This window comes from Aquila chrysaetos, chromosome 12 (genome assembly GCF_900496995.4).
Source record: "Aquila chrysaetos chrysaetos chromosome 12, bAquChr1.4, whole genome shotgun sequence".
Taxonomy (NCBI): domain Eukaryota; kingdom Metazoa; phylum Chordata; class Aves; order Accipitriformes; family Accipitridae; genus Aquila; species Aquila chrysaetos.
Window position 1 is genome coordinate 29,580,908 of NC_044015.1, and position 21,687 is coordinate 29,602,594.

Here is a 21,687-nt window from a genome sequence, read left to right on the forward strand (position 1 = left end):
TGTGCATGCCTCACACTTCCACTGCTGAGCAGAAACACTAACAGGTAATCTTGGTCAAAGGGAAATTTCAGACGGAGTCCTGATCTTTGGCAGCTTCATCGGGTCACTGTTCTTGTTCAGAGGTCAGGGAATGGAAAAATGTTCCATTTCCAAATATCATAATAGTTATTTATGAATGCATCAATACACAATTGTGGTGGGTTGACCCTGGCTGGATGCCAGGTGCCCACCAAAGCTGCTCTATCACTCCCCTCCTCAACTGCACAGGGGAGACAAAATATAAGAAAAGGCTCATGGGTTTAAATAAGGACAGTTTAATAAAGCAAAAGCAAAGGTCACACGTGAAAGCAAAGGAAAACAAAAGATTGTATTCTCTACTTCCCTTCAACAGGTGATGTCTGGCCACTTCCTGGGAAGCAGGGCTTCAGTACCCATAGCAGTTGCTCCGGAAGACAAATGTAAATAACAAAAGCCCCCCCCCGCCCCCTCCTCCTCCCTTTACTTAGCTTTTATTGCTGAGCTGACGTCATATGGTATGGAATATCTGTTTGGTCAGTTTGGGTCAGCTGTCCTGACTATGTTCCCTTCCAAGATCTTGCCCACCCACAGCCTACTGGTGAGGGGGGAATGTTGGAGAGAGAGCCTTGATGCTGTGCAAGCACTGCTCAGCAGTAGCCAAAACACTGCTGTGTTACCAACACCTTTCTAGCTACCAATACAGAGCACAGCACTGTGAGGGCTGCTACGGGGAGAATTAACTCCATCTCAGCCAGACCCAATACCCTAGGTTTACAGAAGGTCATAAAATTTTCATTGATTAAAATGGGAATGCTGTTACAACAATATACCCTTGTCTCTTCTGTGCAAGTAAAGCAAAGTGAGACTTTCTAATGACTGCAGAGGAAGCTAGGTCAGACTTGAGTTTTTCTGTCTCTCCTGTATTTATTGGGCTCCTTCCATCCACGCGTAACACCCATTCCAACGCAGAGAATAAGGAAGCTAATTTGATAATGTAGTCTCAAGCACACCTTGATATGGCATGACAGATCAGTTCCTCCTCCACTGAGTGCTCATTTAACATCTAATTCCCACACCAGATCTTTTGCTGGCCTTATGGCCAGGACTGAATTTTACATTTGCATATTTAATGTGTCTGTTTCAGGACTGAAAACTTTTAGGCTGGATAGGACAAGTTAAATACTGTCCTGGTTTCAGCTGGAATAAAGTTAATCTTCTTCCTAGTACCTGGTATGGTGCTGTGTTTTGGATTTAGGATGAGAATAACGTTGATAACGCACTGATGTTTTAGTTGTTGCTAAGCAGTGCTTATACTAAGTCAAGGATTTCTCAGCTTCTCATACTGCCCTGCCAGTGGAGGCTGGGAGTGCACAAGAAGTTGGGAGGGGACACAGCCAGGACAGCTAACCCAAATGAGCCAAAGGGGTATTCCATACCATATGACATCATGCCCAGTATATAAACTGGAGAAGTTGGCCGGGGGACACTGCGGCTCGGGGATTGGCTGGGTATCGGTCAGCGGGTGGTGAGCAATTGTATTGTGCATCAGCTGTTTTTTATCTTCTATTATTATTATTATTATTATTATTGTTATTATTATTATTATTATTATTATTATCCCTTCCTTTTCTGTCCTATTAAACTGTCTTTATCTCAACCCACAAGTTTTCACTTTTTTTGTTTTATTCTCCCCCCATCCCACTGTAGCGGGGGGAGTGAGTGAGTGGCTGTGTGGTACTTAGTTGCCAGCTGGGGTTAAACCAGACAAACATGTACCACCATTGCCATGTGCTGTTCCCAATCTGTGGAAAACTTTGCCCAGTCCTAAATACACTTAAAATGGAGAAATCAAATAATACCGATATGCCAACCCTAATCTCTTGTTAAACAGGTCTATTTAACAATTCTGATTTTCTTTTCTGTGGCAAAGCAGGGACTGGGTGCTACAGTTAAGCCCTACAAGACAAGATCACTTACACAATTAAACACTATTTCATCTACAATTATTAGTAGTGCTTAGTCATACATTGAGTTAAGCTGGCTAGAAAAGGTTAATGCTGAATCTTCATGGCAGTTAGGTCAGATTTAGACTCTAATATTCCTCTTAAAATCTCAAAATCCACTCCTCTGAATTCTTAAGAAAGCACATGGCTGGAATCTCAAGGGACATAAAGCTCACATGGGCTTTCCACTGAACAGCTGCTTCTGGTGAAAAAACAAGCCTGGGCAGGAATAACTTTGCAGAAGGCAGCAACTAAAGATTCTTTTAGACCCTCCTTCTCTTTCTCTCTTAAATAGCTTCTCTTCAGATGCTTTGGCCATCGCTTATCCTGGGATCACAGACTGATCTGGATCTGCATACAGCACCTTCAGGTAAGACATCACTTCCCTGAAGCTATTGGATCCCACCAGCTTTGCCTGAGAAAGAGTGCACAAGCCTCTGGTCTGTAGTTACATGAAGATCCATGCATTATTTTAAAAAAAAACATGAATGTAGATGAGATAATTTGTTTTAAGGAGTCTTTAAATCAACACTTCTAAATTAACTTTGGTGGCTTTGCTTGAAACAGATTAGGAAACATATACACAGTTCTTTCAGTGAGCAGAATTATAGAGGCAGCATCATCTTAATGGCTGCATTGCAACCAGCACTGGTCAATGTTGCAGAGTAATAAAACCCACTTAGGAATGAATGAATTCCCAAAGCTGAAAACATGTGGTGTTATAATTAAAATCAGGAAGAAAAATATTAAACATGTTAGACTGCCTCTAGGTAAAGTCTCAGTCTTCTGTGTATGTATATGATATAACAAATAACAAAAACCAAGGACTATTTTAGCCTAGCCCGCACAAAAAAAAAAATTGCAGTCAGAAGTATTACTGAGGCAGTTTTTCTGCTTTCCACCTGAATTCCCTTTCTTTATTCAGAGAACATCAGAGTGGCTGCTAATGTCAATGCTTAGCAGTCTGTAAAATATGTTGCTATAAATAAGAAACTAACCCCGTGTTCCGGGCATTGCAAACTTCCCCTTCACTCTCTGCTTTCTTCAACACATGTAGCTTAAACATATCCACCACTAAAATAGTTTAAAAACTGTAAACCTAAATGTCTGTTCTCTCTTTAATTTCCCACATAGCTAACAGTTACACATTTTGTGTTATCTAGTTCTCTTTGTTTCCAAACAGCTGTTGACCAAGACTTAACTGTCTTTTCTTTGTCTTTATTCTTTAAATTGTTGAGCCAAATAACGTATAGGTTTGTAAGATGTGCATTTACAGAATAGTAATACAGGTTGGAAAGAACGTCAGTGGGTCATCTAGTCCAACCTCCTGCCCAAAGCACGACTGGGCACTGGAAGGATGCCACTATGCTAGGCACTATGTTTGAGCTGAGTCATTGACCAAGTCAGACTGTACGATTAAACTCTTTTGAGTTCACTTATCCAGGAAAATTGCCCAGAAAAATTTCCTAAACAAGCATTGCTTCCAGAAAAATTACTTTGTTTCACAGTATTTAATGTATTTCCAAAACTGATTTTTTTTTTTTTTATCTGAGCACTGTCCACTGCAGAACTGATAGGGAATATTTGGATCAGAATAGCTATTGCAGTCAATTGCCCTGTGCAAAAAAGTGCTCAGACCTACTTTTCCACTTTCACTGTAGGTGCGAAGTAAACTTTAAAATAGATACCCACAACTGTTCAACAACACTTGGTTAAAAAAATCCCTTCTCTCACCCATGAACAACAAAACGTTAACATGCTTCTTGTATGAAAACTACATTTGCTTCTGCTCCTTGCTGTACAGGCACCAGGGCTGCAGGCTTGTGCCCAGGCTGGCTGAGGGTGACAAGGATAGCCTTGGGAGGATTAATTTTAAAAGCCTACCTCTGCTGAGTATTTCGGCAGTGTTCACTAAATGCTGATAAATAACTGAACATCATAAGGGTTGGGGCTAATCTCCCTACTTTACTTAAATCCATAATGGAATCACATCTTTGATAGCAGATGTGTATTTCATCAGTTTAGTTAAAAGGGGATGAGGTAGATATTTCAATACAGAGTACCTGTGTTCAATAAAAATAGAACACATTTTTCAACCTTAAAAAGACATTTTACATGATGATGTTTATAAAGCTGATTTTACAGAGCTTTCAGACCCAATAGGTCCACCCAGAAGATGGAAGTACATTGAATACCTACATTGATCAGAAGCAAGTACCATGTACAGACATTGTAAGAAAACCAGTGTAAGCACTGTTCAAGCAATGCACGAATATTTTCTAACATGCAAACACACAACGTCAACTCCCCCAAAAACTAATGATAAAAGTGTACAAAGCACATAAGGGACCAGGCAAGTCCCATAAGGAACCAATGAGCTATAAGCTTTCAAGAAAAGACTGCATGTTTTGCCATTGCACGGATTGCATAGGAGTCGGAGAAGAAACTTGCAGCGGAAGTATTAAGGAAGGGCAAGGAGAGTCTACATCAAGTGAAATAAGGCAGACCATGAATGCAAAATCTGTGTGAAAGTATTTAGTGTAGTTTCATTCTCTTAGAGGCTGTCACTCCCCTGATGCTTCAAAAAGGGAAACACTGTGGTAGGCACAGCTCACTGGAATAAAATCTGAGATACAGAGAGCTCCATTTTCCTTTGCATTGCACTGTGTTGGTGTACTGCATATTGTACTGAATTCCTAATTAGATGCATCCTTGCAATGGTAGCTCGTCAAAGAAAATACAAATAAAACCAGATAATCGTTCTTAAGCTTAAAAAAGAAAAGTAATTGGGGATTTTTTTTCTGTCACTCTGGAGATTGCCTTCTGTGCACTTATTGTGGGGTTAGCAAAGGACACAAATCAGGACTCTCCCTTTGAGTATCATTTTTCTCAGGACTATGTCATTTACTCTGTTCTTAGGTTGGGATATGGGTGCATAAATTAACTGCGTGTTTCTCTTTTGGGAACTCTGCAGAGGAGAAAGGTTTGGGATATGTGATTTGCATGTTTGGTACAGCCTCTAGAAAAAAGCTCCCATAATATTTCCAGAAGCTATTATTGGATTCTATCCCTTTTAGGACAAGGAGGATCAGTAGGACTAGGTCTTTCTGTAGCTGAACATGAAGGACAGTTTGCCATAACAGAGCAGAGAAATATATAAAAAGAAATATAAACATCCCATGTAAATGAGTTTACAGATGTGCTGTGCCAGCATATACATCACTTAATTGCACTGATGGAATTTTTCTTGCTTCTCTGTAAAGTATTGATTAGAGAATAAAAAGAATGCTTTAAATATCACATCCTGAGCACATGTAAACTGAGGTAATTCATTGAAATTAATACAACTATGTCATTTATGCCAGCAGAAAGATCTTTCTTGTGTGCAGGTCTGTTTTATTTCAGGATATACGCTGTCAGTTTTGTAAATTTAACTAAAGGGCTTTGGATTAACATAATCTTTCATCCTAGTTCTGAAAGCCCTTATAGAGAAATAAATCCTAATACTTAAAGAAAAGCTTTCAAGCATTAATGTTTAATAAGAGATTCTATACAGATGAGGTAGTGATTCAGGATATGTTCTCAGACTCGGGATAAATCTGTGTTTTTATTCTTTCAAACTGTACTGTGGAACTCAGAGGTTTGTAGAAGTTGCAAACAAACCAGGGAAGCGTAAGATGAGAACAAACCGGGAAGTGCAGAAATTAATACAGTTCATAAATGCTGTCGTGTCAGTATTTTCTGAATATTGCTCATATAATGGAAGTAAAAAGCAATATTTAATTAAAAGAGTCAAGCAATTTACCTTGCATAACTGTGTCTTCCTTTCATAGTATGCAATCACAGGTTTTGATGCTTGGAAATAGCTTTCGATTGCTTCCTTGATGGCTTCGGTGTTATCAGAGTGCTGACTGCTCTGATTTCTCATCAGAAGGCGACTGTTCATGGTTTCTGCAGAGCAGTCTAGGCAGAAAACAAGTTTTGGCTCCCCAAACTAGAGGCAAAGAAAAACAATAAGTATTCAAACCACTGGGCTGGTAGAACTGATTTTGTTTGGATGATTTTGAAAAGAAATGCTACCAGAAGAGTCATCAAGGAATTTATTAGCAAATGACTTTCATATTTGTCTATGCAGAAATTATGCTTATTAAAAAAAACCACCTCTTATTATAGCAGCACTTAGAGATCCCAGTATTCAGGAGCAAGGCTGTGCTTGACTGCGCTCTACACATACAGAGAAAAAAGAGAGATAATCTGAAAAATTCTGGCTACTTGGACTGAAGATCATCAGTTTTTTCATTATTTGTAACTGTTTGATAAAAGCTTGATGCAAGCAGCACTGGACCTATGGCGTTCTTGACACAGTTGTTTTTCTAGCATTTGCTTTGCTCAATCTGTGAAAAGTATATTTTCATTCAGGAAGTGGTAAACTATAGCTTAGAATTTCAAGAGGCAATAGAAGGAAATGTCCAAATTAAAGTGTGCCCACTTGAAACAGAAATGAGTAGCAACAGACAGGCTCAGGGACACCATCAAATGCTTGTTACTGGACATATTCACAGGAATACATCCTGTGAATTGCTTTATGTCACACACTATTTTATGTCAATATTCACTGTGTAACTCTACATCATTACTACCCATGGCATCAAGGAACGATGTGATATATTTCTTTACATTTTCAAATTGGTGAGTAATTTCCAAATTTTGTGAGAAGCCCACCATTTAGTGCTTTTTGGCTAGTGCCAAACTAGTCATAAGGGAGAATCTGCCCTTTTCTATAAAGAAAATAAATACAGATTTATTTATTTTTATTTCCAGGCCTTGGCAAAGGTAGTAAATAATTGCCTCTATCTACATTTGATCATAGATATTGCAGTAATTTATGGGTGAAAAAGAACTGGCAAGAAAGAGCAAAATGTTCTTTATAATATTTTAGGAGAGAGCCAAAAGTTCTAAACACAAATCCCCATCGTTCTTTCCCCGAGATGCTGAAAAATATGCGTGTCATTTAGCATAAACCTTGCAATATACTCTGTCATGCACCCTGCTCAGGCACAGCTCTCTCTGACACAAGGTTTTGTCTGAGCAGCAACTATTGGGCTGAGTCTAAAGGGATAAACTCCACTCTATCAAGTAAAATAAAGGTGTTACAGGATCAGAGAAAAGTAATGTGATAATTTTTCCATGCAGTTATGTATTAAATCCTTCAGAGATGCTCTCAGGCTTTTTCTCATTCCTTCCCTTTCTAGCGGGGATTTGGAGAACACCTTTTAGGAAAGAGTGAGAAGTCTTGACAAAAGAGGACTGTTCTTCACACTAGTGACCATTAGAAATTCATGACCATTAGAAATTTATGCTTTTACCATGGCTACAGCAAAGAAAGTCTAAATGACTGATATATGGAAATTGCCATTGCTACCTTTGTTGACAGCCCTTAAAGGAAGAAATATTCTAAAGGTAAATATTTCATGTTAGGCCCTCTGCATTTGACTGAGGATGTCTGGATTATGTTGACCTTTCTACTACCTTGATGACTTTCTAACAGACAGCTGAAGCCAAGGGATTATGTCAGACAGTTCAATGACAGGCTCTTATCCATCCATTTTTTCCACACGGCTCAGAAAACATGAATGCTATTAGCAGCAGCAGTATTGGGTTTGGGGATTAAAAAAGCCAACAAGGCAGTTTTAACAGTTCAAGAGGCTTGCACTGTTTGAGAAGTTAAAAAAGATGTGGGCTTAATCAATGATTTAAACAAAAGTCTTTTTTGTATAATTGGACTAAGATGGTGAGAAGTTATTTCCTCACAGCTCCACATGAGGAATTCCATGGTCTGTTCTAAATTATAATAGAATAAATGAGGAATCATGGCTTTCATCAGTTATAGTCATATCATCACCTTACAATAAGGATAAGAAGGAGTCTACTGACTGGTAGGATCAGATAATAGCATCTTTTTTGATAGACCGGGTCTGATTTGCTTTTGAAAAATCTATATGGTTCTCTTACAAGTTTCAATGTTGCTATTCTCTGGAATTCAAAACATTACAGAAATGTCATTCTTCTGAGTTAAAAATTGCAAAAAGTAAAAGTAATGCCCCATCAGATATAACAGCAATTTTTACTACTGGGGGTTTTTTTTAATTACTTTTTTCCTGACATAATTTAGCTTAAATAATGCATGCTGTGGGGACATCTGCAGGAAGCCAAACAAGTCTAATGTATTGGGTCTTTACTCTGTCTTACTGAGTATCTTCCACCTGGTGATGTGGAATTTTAATATTGTTTTCTACTTCTCACCTAGCAGAAAGACCAAGGAGGGATCAGAGACATGTGCTTCTCTAGGATTATGGCTAGGTGAAAGTACAATTATATCATAGAAAGGAATTGGGCAAAACTGGCTGGAGAATAAGCTGTTTCTACATAGCTAATTCTATTTAGGGCTGTCAAGCTTTTAAGTATAAGTACTATTCCCAATGTCTTCTAATGAAAACAGCTGTTTGTTAAAAATTATAATGCTTTTTACACATCACGTATATACATAGCATTATTCATTTGCACTTTGCTGCCATTAATTAATAAAGCCTGATGTCTACCTCTTTTCATTCAATTATAATGTAGGAAGAAGTTCTCATCGCCCTTTAGAAAGAACTGCAAAGCATTATCTCAATAATGACTCATTTAGAAAAACTTCACAGACTTACTGAGCAGCTTACAGCCAGCCAAGTTCACCCTGTGAAAACTCAAGTGGATATATATGGATACAACAGGGATGACTTAGCACATTCAAAATTATCACGTGGGGTCCTTGTATTTTACTCCAAATGTGAAAGGCAGCTCAGGCTACAGGATCTTTTGCTGCTACAGTGTCCATGGGAACTGAAAGGGTCTCTGCTTTTGCACTGGATGCATCAAGACTTGTTTGCCTGGCAATGCCTCGGTCCAGGACACTCCAATCTCTAAGTTCTACTTTATAGCATACACCAGTGTTCACAGGACATGACACATAAGCCTGCCAGAAAAGCAGTGCTGCTGAAATAGTTCCTCCTTCTACACAAAATGAAAGAAATCTCCAATGTCTTTTTAATAGTCTGTGGCATTTTAGTAAAGGTACTAATAGATCAACATTTCCGTGAATGGCTTCTATAGCAAATCCTATCACCCATTATTTTGTTCAGCTTCTGATGCCTAAATCTTGCTAGGCTCTTTTGGTAATCAACTAAATAAAGAAGCTGAAGGTTCAGGGAGAAAACAGATGATTCATTGAAGTTTTATTACCTTTCAAACTTGCATAGGACATTTGTGGAGTGTAATATTTTAGAACATAAACTGTTTCCCCTAGTTCACCACTTCTTTTCTCCTAAACCCTGGCAAATTCATTCATAAGGCTTATAGAGAGTATTTTCTGCAGATTGAGGAATGTACAGCTGAGACTTCTCAGTAGGTCTTAGCACATACTGAGGAAATCGATAACTCTCTGAACTGCCAACAGTCACTTGCAAAACACTCTTTTTATGGCTATGCCACCTGTTACTCATCACAAAAATTAAATCTGTGTTTTGCTGTTTCAAAGTGGCAGCAAGCTTTAGCAGAGTTGGCTCAATGGTAAGAGATATTAACTGTGAAGATACAGGCTTTTATGAACCTACATCAAATAATGCTTGATGAGATTTTAGTAAGAAGTATAGCAGCCATCCACTAGAATTAGAAAACTGATTCTAAAAATGGTGCTTTCCACTAAATGTGAATTGTTCCTGGTTTATATTAAATTTGGGTAAAATCAGCCTTTACTTCTCCTGGTGTTACAGAGTCTGTGTAGGTGAGGGCAAAAGCTGGAGTTGCTATATTGATGGGGTACCAAAGTTTCAGTGATCAGCAGCACAACGCTGTTGGATTGGCTCTTTACATGTCCCTGTTGCAATCAGCTAAAGATGGGGACCCAAGCAGCATCAGAAGTACTTAATAGGAGTTCTAACAGCATTACAATTATATGGTCACCTTGCTCTCAAACTCTTCTGCTTCTTTCAGCTCCCCGGGGATACCCATTGATCAGGAATCCCTTTGTGTCCCCTAACTTGGAAACCATGGCTTCCTTCAGTAGCTCTAGAACAATACCCTGCATTGGAAAGAAAAGGAGTTGGTTAAATAATAAGAAAGATTGATACTTCTGTTCGTTACACTGACTTTAGTCCTACGCCCTTGAGAACTGCCTTGTTTTGCTAAAAGCAGGTCCTGTGAATGCAGGTGTTTTTCTTGTCCTGCAGGTAGCAGGGCACCCTACTTTTTCTTCGCTCAGGATCAGCTATGCTACACAAATCTAGTGTTCCAACCCATCCAAGAGTTCCCAAAGTGTTCTCTAGATAGCTGGGAATATTTCATAGTTTCAAAATTAATGTTAATACCCGTGAAACTTTGGAGTACTGCTGCAGCATTTTCCAAGCTGATTGCATTTTGCGATGTCACTGATATATTACATGGAAAGTGATAAAAGAACCCATCTGACCAAACACACTGAAGAGCAAAGCAATTAAAAGCAAGCCTCAGCACAGCTTTTAGTTCCCCCTGAGCAGCACTTCCTGGTATCTTTCATTAACAAACACATCCTATGATCTAGCTGCACTTGCTGAAGACCCACCAAGAGCTGGGACTGCAGACCTGCCACGTAAAAGTCAAGTCCAGCTGAGAATAACACACTCTGTCTTCACAGTCTCCACTGAACTGCAGTCCAGCTACTCTGGGATGTCAGCCAGCTCTGCAGGGAACTGCTGCAGGTATTGTAAATTAGAATAGCTGCCAGGAGGACTAGCTCTGAATCTGAAATGTGAAGCTATAAAATGGACATAAAGTTTCTGTTTCCTGTACTTATTCTTACATTTTGCATTTCATAGCGCAGCATCTGTCTCACTGTATTTCATGACTTATTTGTTGCCTATATGAGCCTGAAATGTAAAGAAATACTGGCATAGAAAGGGAAAAGAAGTTCCACAGATCTGGCAACGAGGAAACTTCTCCCTCAAGTTGCAGATTAATTTTACTTAAATGGGAATCATCAGCTCTACTCTCTTATTTCCACCCTTTTAGACAATCTACCTACCACTGCCTTTGTTTAACCCTTAGGACCCCAAATAAAACTGTTGCTTACGCCAGGCACAGGTTCACCACATTCCATGATGTCTTTGATCAATCTACTTCTCTCTGATAATGATGATAACTCATTTTGTAGAAGGTCACCAGCAGACAGGTAAGTAAATCCATATTTCTTGGCTAACTGTTTGCATTGGCTACCTTTGCCAGAGCCAGGCCCACCTTTGTGAGGGAAAAATATCTAGAATTAGAAAAGAATATATATCTGCCTTTTCTCAAACTACAGCAACCAAGAAAATGGGAGGAAATTGATGAGACTGCCTATTTTGCAATATTTTTTTTTTTTGCAAAGACACTCTATACAGCAGAACAAGTCATATACTTCCCTTCTGATACGCTACACTGCTGACTCAAAAACGTGTACCGAAGTCAAAGGAGTCACAACAGCGTGAAATCTCTTGCAGAAGAGAACCTGTTCCTAAAACACCATTACTATGTAAAGGAAAAACATGAAACAGCCAGCGTGGAAGGGTATTTGACTGAGTATCTATGTTCAGCTTGAGAGCTGCAACAAATATTAGCAAACTAACTTTCACTGCATCCTTGCCAGTGAAATATTTTGCCCTCATTTATGGAATGGAAAGGTATAGGCAAAGAGATGGTGAAACTTGCCTCTGTTATGTGGGATGCACGTAGGTCTACAGCAACTAAACCCTTTTGCACTGCAGTAAATGTAAGAGCACCATTTCATTGTGCTTGCGCCCCTTCCCTTTGAGCTGGAAAGCTCTCACGTGCTGGTATGTCTGCCCATAACTGAGAGCCAGCTGCGAAATGCTAACAAAGGCTTGGTCACGCCGCTCCCTGCAGCTGTGGTACTGGCTTGCTCTTCACGCGTGCTGCAGGGAAGCGTAAGAGTCAATTGCTCAGCAACAGAGGGGGCACACGGAGACCTTGTCACCACCCGCTCTCCTACGCCCGCAACTGTACTCAGCTGGAAAACCAGCTCTGAACCAGGCCCAGAGGGGAACAACTGGAGGGGTGGAGGGCAGTCTCAGCCGACAGGGCGCTCAGGTGAAGCTGCTCAACTGATTTTTCCACAGGCTGAAGGGAAGGCACCTGTGGCCAGCCCTCCGGCTCACCGGGGCCTGTGGGGAGACAGAGAGGGTGGGCGTGGGAGGGCAGTGACTCAGGCAAATGCTGCAGGTGTCCTCCTGTCAGAAATGGCGCCTCGAGCCTCCCTGCTTCCTTCAGTAGGAGAACTGCCGCCACCTCGAGAGTCCCCAAACTCTGTCTCGCTTGGATATCTCTCTGGCAAGGGCCCTTTTCTGGGGCTGTCTCACAGGCTCTGCACGCCTCCTTGCTCTGCAGGTGCCGGCATTGCCCTGTCCCACCTCCTCTGTGCAGGTGGCTGCTTTTCCTTCCCCACCGTGAAGGCCGACCCTGTGAAACGCCAAATGCCTTTTCAGCTGCTCACTGAGTGGCAGCTGCTGCCCCAACCCAGCTGGAGAGACGGGCGGTCCATGGAAATTGCTGGAAGCTACTTCTCAGGGATCGCACTGCTGTGGCTGTGTCCTCCAGAGCTGCTGGCAGAGCTGAGGTGAGCACCCCATGAGGGCCGAACAGGGTGGGGAGGGCTGAGGGGCCATGTTGGTGCTGGGGGAGGCCAGGAAAGCAAATTTCCATTGTGACAGTATCAGGATTTGGGAAGAAATTTCAAGGTGTGTAGCAGCATTTTTACAATCTCTGATGGATCTGTTCAGAAGATCTACTGCAGTAGGAGGTAATTATACCGTTGTAGGGAGGCAGTGCTCAAAAATCAAAAGAGGCAATGCTAAGGTTAAAAAAAAAAAAAAATCCAAACTCTTTTCAATGAAGTTTTTTAAGCATGTGACTTGTGTATTTATCAACTGTTGGGACTTGCAAATATGACTACACAGCTCTATTATGTGGATTTAAGATGCTAGAAAATACATGATTTTCCTTCTTGTTTATCTCTCCATGAGAAAATATAGGAATAACGTGTTCACAATAGAGTGGATTTGGCACCATCTCCTCCTGACTTCAACTTCCTTCTAACTTTTGCATTCAGTTTAAGAAATAATTGCTCCAAGCATATCATTTTCAAAAAAGTTGCAGTACTGTAGCTGAGAGTAAAAATTGGGTCATAAGGCAGTAGCATTAAAGGAACGGTTTTGTCTACTGTAACCTGGAGTCTTTTACTTCAGCTTCACAAAGACAATTATCAGCCCATGGTGTGAGAATCACACTTGTGCTATGATTTTAGCTAGAAATATCTTTGTCACAGTCTCATTTTCTTGCTAATGTGGATTGCATGTTGTTTTTCTGTTGCCTTAATAAGAAGAACATTATTCTTTTGTAAAAGCACTGATTGAAAGAAAACAAGGAATAAACAAGAGTGGCTACAGAGAAATAGATGCAGAGAAATTATAGGCAAATTATCTGTAACGAGACTGTTAAATATCTGTAGTGGCAAATAATTTTATTTCTGGTTTGGTTTGGCTTTTTAGATTAGTAAGTTCGTGTGTGCATGTGCTGGTTTACACATTCTGTCTCCTGGCCTTGAATATACTTGGCAGTGCAGTGATTTCATCCTATTTATTTGGTGTACATACACAGTATTAAAAAAACAGCTATAAAGATTATTTTATTCTGTTTCTTATATAACTGTTTCTCTTCTGAATATAGAGCCGAACCAGAAATTTCATAATGTCCCTTCATATACTAAATAAACCAGATCTCTTTTTAGAAATAAAAATACAAGGACAATTTTTGGTTGTTTAGCGGGTAAATATTCAGAAAAGTTGATGTGTTTCTCTAATACCTTTACCTGTTAGTATTTTAAGAGAACACTGTCAGAATGACACAATATGCAGGACATACACCATAATGAGAATTACTGTGCCTCCAAAACATGTTTATTTTTTTATAGAAGAGTTCCAACAAAGCTGAGATTAAAATGCTGTGCTCTTTAAAGAGGAAAAGACATAATTAAATAACAGTTATGTGCTGGAAATGGTAATTTTTATGGCCACTGCTATTAATTTAGTATCATTTGATGAGCAGCAAAGCATCCTACTGCTTGACAAATGTATATGACCCACTTTGCAAAGTCTTGTGCTTTTTTATCAGCGAATGAGATGGCAGCTCTTGCTTGGCCTGATCTGAGAAGAGACTGAATGCCCCCAGGAAATTCAGCATTGAGGGCTGAACTCAGCGTTTACGCCACTATTAATTTACATGCCTGAAGTTAAAGTATTAGTTAATGTCTTGTGTCTCTCTGAAGGCCAGTACTTAATGCGACTGAAAAAGAGCTATTTAGGTGGGAAAGAATGCGAAAGTGCATTTCCTTATTAATTAGATACTTCCTTCCTGCTCAGGATAGGACTGCTACGTAAGTAGCTTTAACAGCAAATTAACCCTGCAGTCATGAGGCTTACTATCAATTTGTAGTGTTGCAAAAATTGTATTTTGTTCTTTTAGAGGGTCTCTTTATTAAATCTGTGCATTTAAAAAAAAAAAGAGAGAGAAAAATCTAATAATTTACTTGAAGAAAGTTTATAAGGAACAACAGCTGAATATAAAATATAACAAAAGCTATCACAAAGATATTTTCAGTTAAGAAGGCTTCACTGCAACTTGTTATGCTGTTTTTAAAACAGAAAAAACTTGAGGCATTGAAAAAGGTAGTGAAGTTTTCCCAATGGCTCAATTGTTAGGAGGAGGAAAATATGTCCCCGCTTTTGTTTTTTCTGTATGCTGTTATCTTTTACTCTGCCTATGTATATTTTGGAAAAAAAAAAACCAATTGTGTTAAGTGACAGACTGAGTCACAGTAACTTGCTATTCAGATTAATCATGTTGTCTTCCAATTTTCATATATGACATGAAGATAAAGAGTTAAAGCCTAGAAAATGGCCAGAGGAATTATGAGTGTGCTGTGACCTGTAGGAGAACGTACAACTACCAGCAGTTCCTCGATGTTAGCATGCTTTTGTATTACACTTTAGATCAGCAGAAGATGTCTGTTTAAGAAATCAAGTCTCTTATACCTGCTCTCCCTCATGCCCCAGTCCCCCCCAAGACTATGAAAGACTGCAAGCCTAGGCATGTGATTCAAATGTACTGGTCTGGCCTAGAGCACAACATCACAAACAGAGGAATTAATGATGGTAGAGGGAGCTGGGACTGCTGCTGCGAGTAAGCAGGGACAGGAACAAGCAATATGAGCAGTTCATGAACCAGCTTTGCTGCCAGAAATATTAATAAAGCAGAAGTGTCATACAGACAGACTGGGATGTCTCTATTTTAAGCTTGCCAAATCTTATGAGTTTATCGTATACCAAAATACCATGAACATTTACATAAAATGCCAGCAGCAGGATTTACAAGAGTGTCCCACCATTCATTTTAAAATGTTTCAATTTCTAGACCTTATTTTCATAATAAGTATCATCCTTGTATTGTGGAAAAGTGCTTGCAGGGGAAACCTAGCTGCACAATAGAGCCTCAGAAGTGAAATCAAAATAACCCCAGTCAAGCTATCATTTTGGAGGACTTGATCAGTTTGGCAATTCTATCAATGCTACTTGGATTATTTATACAAATAAAAATAAGCCTTAGCTTCAGAATATGGCATGTGAAGGCTTCTCAATAGCATGTCATCTGTTGTTCACGTGTGATTTTAGTCTGAGTGAAACCATATAGGAACGATGCTGTTATTTAAAACCAGCAACAACCAAAACCTCACCATTTTTTTTTATTTTTATGAAAGATTATTTTAATCAGAAAACAACCTGGAGCACATGTTGGCAGAGTGATGTGATGACCTGGGACATCACCGAGTTTTCATCCCTCTTAAAGAAAACATGGATTTCATTTCACAGAAAGTCAGAGAAACCAGCCTTCATCAGCTTGTACAGTTAGTGCTTGGACTGACTGGGGTTTAAATTATCAGCACTGCTCATCCTATGCCTATCTGATTGTAGAAGGAGCTGCGATAAAAGTACTGTAGCATAATTTAGGTAATCTGGAAAAACCCTCTGCTCAAAGCAGGGCGAAATTCAAAGGTTGTTGAAGGTCTGACATGCCTTGGACAAATAAAGAATTTTGGATTTTCTGATATTTTTGTTTGGTTGGTTGGTTTTGTGTGCACAACAAGCTAGTGTCTGCAGCTGACAATGTTTTACCTCTAAGTGTAGGTCATGATAGTATCTTCAGAGTGTCTGCTGAAAAGCTGGTCTTACTTACATTCAGCTTAAACCATTGTCAGCTTTGGTTCACCAGGAAGAATATGACAAGGATTCTGCAGAGGAAATTGGTTACACCGACTAAGTTTTAAACACCACATTTAAGAGCAAGCGGGGAGTTTGTCTCTGATCCAACGTGCAGAAAGATTCCTGAAAACTTACTTACTGCTTTGGTTTCAGTCTCAATCAAAGCCAAATGTGGCTATGTTTTATTAAACTCCTGTAGAGGATAAGGAGGATTAATGCTCCCAGTAACTTTGTTGTCTATGACAATTTTCTGGATGTGATATAGATTATCACATTAGTTAAGAATGATAAAATCCTACATTATTCATTGCGGTTAAGATTTTACTTTTCATGTTGCTCTGATGAAAAAAGTTTTTTTGGTTGGGGGGGTTGTTTGTTTGTGGGTTTGGTTTTGGTGGGGTTTTTTTTTAGTGACTGGCAGTAATTACGTAAGTTTTGAGTATTAGAGCATCCCCCAAATTTATCTTTGCACCTGTTCATTTTTTATTTTTCTCTTGAATTTTACAGGCCAAATTTAACTTGGTTTTTGCCTTTTTTATTACCCTGCTATTATCTCCCATATTTTTGATTTGCTGGTTCTATGTCTCTGCTTTGCTGTCTGGATAAAACGTTGATGTTGTTGCTTAATTAATCTGAATTGACTGTTATTACAATTAATTCCTATATTAGCTCTAATGTAAATCTTTGCTAATTAGATTTTTTTTTTCTTTCCCTTTTTGGACAGTTTTTCAAGGGAAATTAGTGGGGGAGGGAATTGTCTGCTTTTTCCCTTTTGTCTTATAAACAGTATCTCGTCAGCTATGGCAGATGGTGTATTTATTTCAATTAGTTTGTAAACTACTTCAAATGCATGTCTTTAGAACTCTAGTTTTAAAACACCTTCATAAGTATCTTATTATTTCCTCATGAGTACATCTATGTAATGAGTAAACATTTCTAATGACACCTGAGACCGAGAGTTTTTCCCATTCAAGTATCTACAGCAGCATGTTCCAACCCATCTTCCCTGCTTTCTTTCTAGTCAAGGTATCATGGACTGAACATTTCTAGTGCTGTCCACTGCAATGGAGTACTTAGCCACTGAGAATATGTGGTGCTTTCTTTTTCCTCTTTTCTCCCCCCATCCCCTCCCTCCCAGTTTTGTTCTGCTCCTGTGAGGCTTCTTCAAAGTTTTCTTTCATCCTTGTACAACTCACAGTGATCAGACTTCAGCTCTTGACTGACATGGAAGACAACTTCACTGCCTAGGCAAATGGTATGCATTTGGCTAGTGTGTATAATGTTAAACCTGGAGTGCATGTAGGTGTAAGAGACTGAATTGTTATCTTGAACCATTTGCCTCAACGATTGTTAGGTGTGAGGGACTGGGCTGTCATCAAGGAACTGTGAACTGCTCATGTTGAGCCCTTTGTCTCCAAGATGGCTGGTTTAAGCAGGGCACTCCTCTGTCCATAAGGACAATTACCAGGCCATTGAGGCATCCAGGGGAGGAAACTGGGCTGGAGCTGATAAGATACTGGTTTCTGGTGTCGATCACGCGAAGGTCGTGTGATAAATGAAACCTGCAGCACATGACATCATCGAAATATGCCCTATAAAAACCCCTAGAGACAAGCTGTGAGAGGCTTTTCTTCCTCACCAAAGAATTGAAGATTGAGGACCGACGGGACGCCGCTGGATCCGTGGTGGTGACCATCCTTGCAACTCCCACCACCGACTGCTTGCCTGAGGACCAACGGGACGCCGCTGGATCCATGGTGGTGACTATCCTTGCAACTCTATCCCGACTGCTTGCTTAATTTCTACCTTTTCTTCCATTCTATCCTATCGCCACCATTTTCCACTTTTGATACTTTTGATAATAAAAACTCTTTTGACTATACGGCATTTGACCTCGTTTGTGTCTTAATCTTGCTCTTGGGATCATATCAAAAACCTTCCCCGACATTGGATCGGGACAGTAGGTCAGCAAGTGATTCAGGCAGATTTACTTGCCTGAAAAGGCCATAAGGAAAAAGAGCTTGTGGCCACTCCAACCTAGCACCAGCAAGAAATCTGTCCCTGGGAAATACCATTTGGATGGAATAAAATTGTGGTTTTGCAGCCAAATGAGCAACCATGAAGATTTCATGTTGGTCACACACACACAAAAAAAATAAAATAAAAAAAAAAAAAATCCAGAAAAAATATACCCTCGCTCTTCGCATCAGACTTCAAGAAGCTTTTTCAGGGGTGGGAGGATAGAGGTGGGGATGGGGGTATTTGGGAAAAAGTATAAATCCTTCTCCATAATTTGTTGAAAAGTAACCCATGTTTGAACTTAGTCAAACTTTTCATTGTAACATTTTCAACAAAGAAAACTTTGACTTTTGATAAAGCAGAATTTTCCTCTGTTCCTGGAAAGCATTTACTAGAAAGCCCGAGATGGATTTAAGAGCAGGGAAAAGTTGTGTTTTCAGTTTTTTCAGTTTTAAGCTGGAAGACGGCTAGTAGATGGCCTATAAAAAATTATAAATGAAAACTAAAAACCACTCTTTGAAAAAGAAAAAGCAGTCCAGAGGTAAATGAAAAATATGCCTTACCATGGACAATTTCAGAGGCAAAATTTTTTGAGCATCTTCACTTTTTTTTTTAAAATCCGTGTTTATACAAACCCAAACATAATTTTGCAGTAAGATATTTGGGGCAGAATGAAAATTTGTCACTGTAGTGAACAGCAGGAAGATGGCCAGTGCTGAATAGGAAGGAAGGAACACCTCCCTCAACCTGCTGGTATTGGAATGTTTTTTGATGCCTCCTGAATTCTGAATGAAACTTCCATTATTTATAACTAATTTCAGAAGTCACTTTCTTTTTCCTTAGGAAAAAGAATGCACAAAGTGACTGAGTTTCATGTAAAATTACCCATGTTTGGATATCTATCCTTAGGTCCTTAGAAATGTGTTGTTCCTGCTCTGTATTGTAAAGCAGTTCTGAAAAACTCTGCTTGATATAAAAGCAATTATTCTTTCCAAGTAATTAGTACCAAGCTTTAAGCTGAAACTTGTAAATCTTCTGATTATAATATGTTTTAAAAGGCTGTTCAAAGTTTATGCTAATTACATTGGTCACATTTATATAACAATGGGCATTAACATGGTGCTTTTCCTCTGTGGACTTCCAGAAAGCAAATATAAAGTAAACCTTGAACCTCCAAAGCCTCAGTGCATGCTAAGCATCGTGCATCGTGACTAGCCCACTGACTTTTTAACAGCATGTTGAGCACATGCAGAATTGAAACCTGTATTTACAAAAGTTGTTTCACAAATGAAGAGGTGAAGAGACCTGATTTTTTTCACCTAAACCTTGAAGTTCTGAGTTATAAATTCAATCTAGTAACACTTTAACTAATGCTGGTGAGGCAGCTTTGCTGTGGGAGATCACACAATACTGTAACTGCACAAGAACTAAGGTTATTTTGAGTATGTTCACGCTTAAACATACCTTCTGCTCTGAGCTTTACACAACTGCTGTTAGCATGGTCAGACACAGGTTAATAACACTATTAAATCCTAACTCCCTTTCAAAAGACTAAACCACCATTGTAGTGTAAATACTCTTAACCAAACTGTTCTGCTAAACTTTAAAAGAAATCATATACTTATAATCAAAACTTACTAACATGGGGATTTTCAAATGTAGCAGTTAAATTAGGAATCCTACTTACCGACAACAAAAATTTTGTCTGATTTCCTCAGATCTTCTGAAAAGTCTGAAATAAAAATAAAAATTCTTTAGTTGGCAAGAGCTACTAATTTTAATCTTAACTACTTTCCACACTGAATTGTGTAACACTCACGCAAGGTGATCTGATTTCACTAGATTTACATTCTGCTATAATGCTCTGCATTCCAAAAGGAGCTATTATCTACAAGCCTATTTATCTCCCAGTTTTGTAGTTCTTGCTGCAGGTATAATAAAAATATTTTACCTGAAAATTAGACCTTGCACATACACATAAGTTCTTTAAAAGAGGCGGGGGGGGGGGGGGGGGGGAGAAGCGGATGCATCTTGATGTAATAATGTGCCTCCTGAGCCATTGCATTTTTCTCTGAATATGGTATTACATTATAATTGCTATAGAATTTTGTCCACAACCCATTCAGATTTTATGTTCGGTATGCTATATCTGAGATGTAGTCTTAAATACCCCTGAGCCTCAAATTCAGCCAAATAATAATCTTAACTGAAATCCAGGTATTACTGTCCTTTTAGCACCAAACTACTGTATGTACTACAGCTTTGCCTTTTACCAAAATTGTATTTTTAAAAAAGCAGTTCCTTCTAGTCTGAGTCCCAGTCATTAGCCTGATTATACCAGCACAGAAGACGATCTTGCCCCATCTGAGCCTGCTGGAGTTCTATTATGTCTTTGACTCAATCACTTACAAGTCACATTAATTTACCACATACAATTTTGTTTTTTATTATGTGGCATGTACATCTCATTACGTAATATCATTAGCCATAAAAGGCTTTGGCTAATCCCTTCATTCCTCTTGGATTCTTAGCAGCTCATACTTTCCAGCAAGATTTCATAACTGCCAATTTCTGAAAATATTTATGAGAGCTGATGCTGATTAACAGTAATATTTTCTCATAATTTGGGATCCACTGGCCTAAAGAGTGTAGAAATATCTTTTACAAGCTTTAATTTGCATTCAAAGAGAATTCAAATGATAAAATCCTTTGAAACATAACTTTCACAATATACATAATCTGAATTCACTTTATCTTCTAAGTAACTATTTAAATACAAGGGGAAATCAAAAGTTTCAAAATTAAATGGCAAATGACACTGAAAAAGAAACTCACCTCCTATGGTCTCATAACCAGAAAAACTTGACTGATCCTCCTCCTGTTAATTAAGCAATTGACAAATTGAAATGGATATTCTGCATACTTTGCATTTCTTCTTATCTGTATATCTTTATCTTCTCCGTATTCTAACATCTCAGTTTTAATCTAAGTTGAGATATGGTTAACAATGTCACAGAAATGCTGTTAGTACTGTTTCAGTTGGTAGAACACGAGCATGGAGAACCCAAGAAAACTTGAGATGATTAACTGACCCATACTGTTTTTGTAAGGAACAGCTTTTTTAGTGTCCAACTGCACAGTTCCAGCACAATATATAAGCAACCAATGTGCATGCTGAATTACTTCCGAAGTAAATATGGTATGATAAGCTGATAGAAGTGGAAAGGCAATATTGGAGTAAGTTCTAGAAGTGAGCTACAATATAA

General features: G+C 39.0%; 1 protein-coding gene across 1 annotated transcript in view; it reads right to left on the bottom strand.

Annotated features, from left to right (window-relative positions):
- AK5 (adenylate kinase 5) overlaps positions 1-21,687 on the bottom strand; it is a 100,352-nt gene that overhangs the window by 6,001 nt on the left and 72,664 nt on the right. The window contains 6 exon segments of the mRNA XM_030032289.2: positions 5,827-6,015; positions 10,023-10,055; positions 10,057-10,140; positions 11,167-11,330; positions 20,109-20,153; positions 21,257-21,299. Of these exon segments, the coding sequence (XP_029888149.1) occupies positions 5,827-6,015; positions 10,023-10,055; positions 10,057-10,140; positions 11,167-11,330; positions 20,109-20,153; positions 21,257-21,299 (558 nt within the window).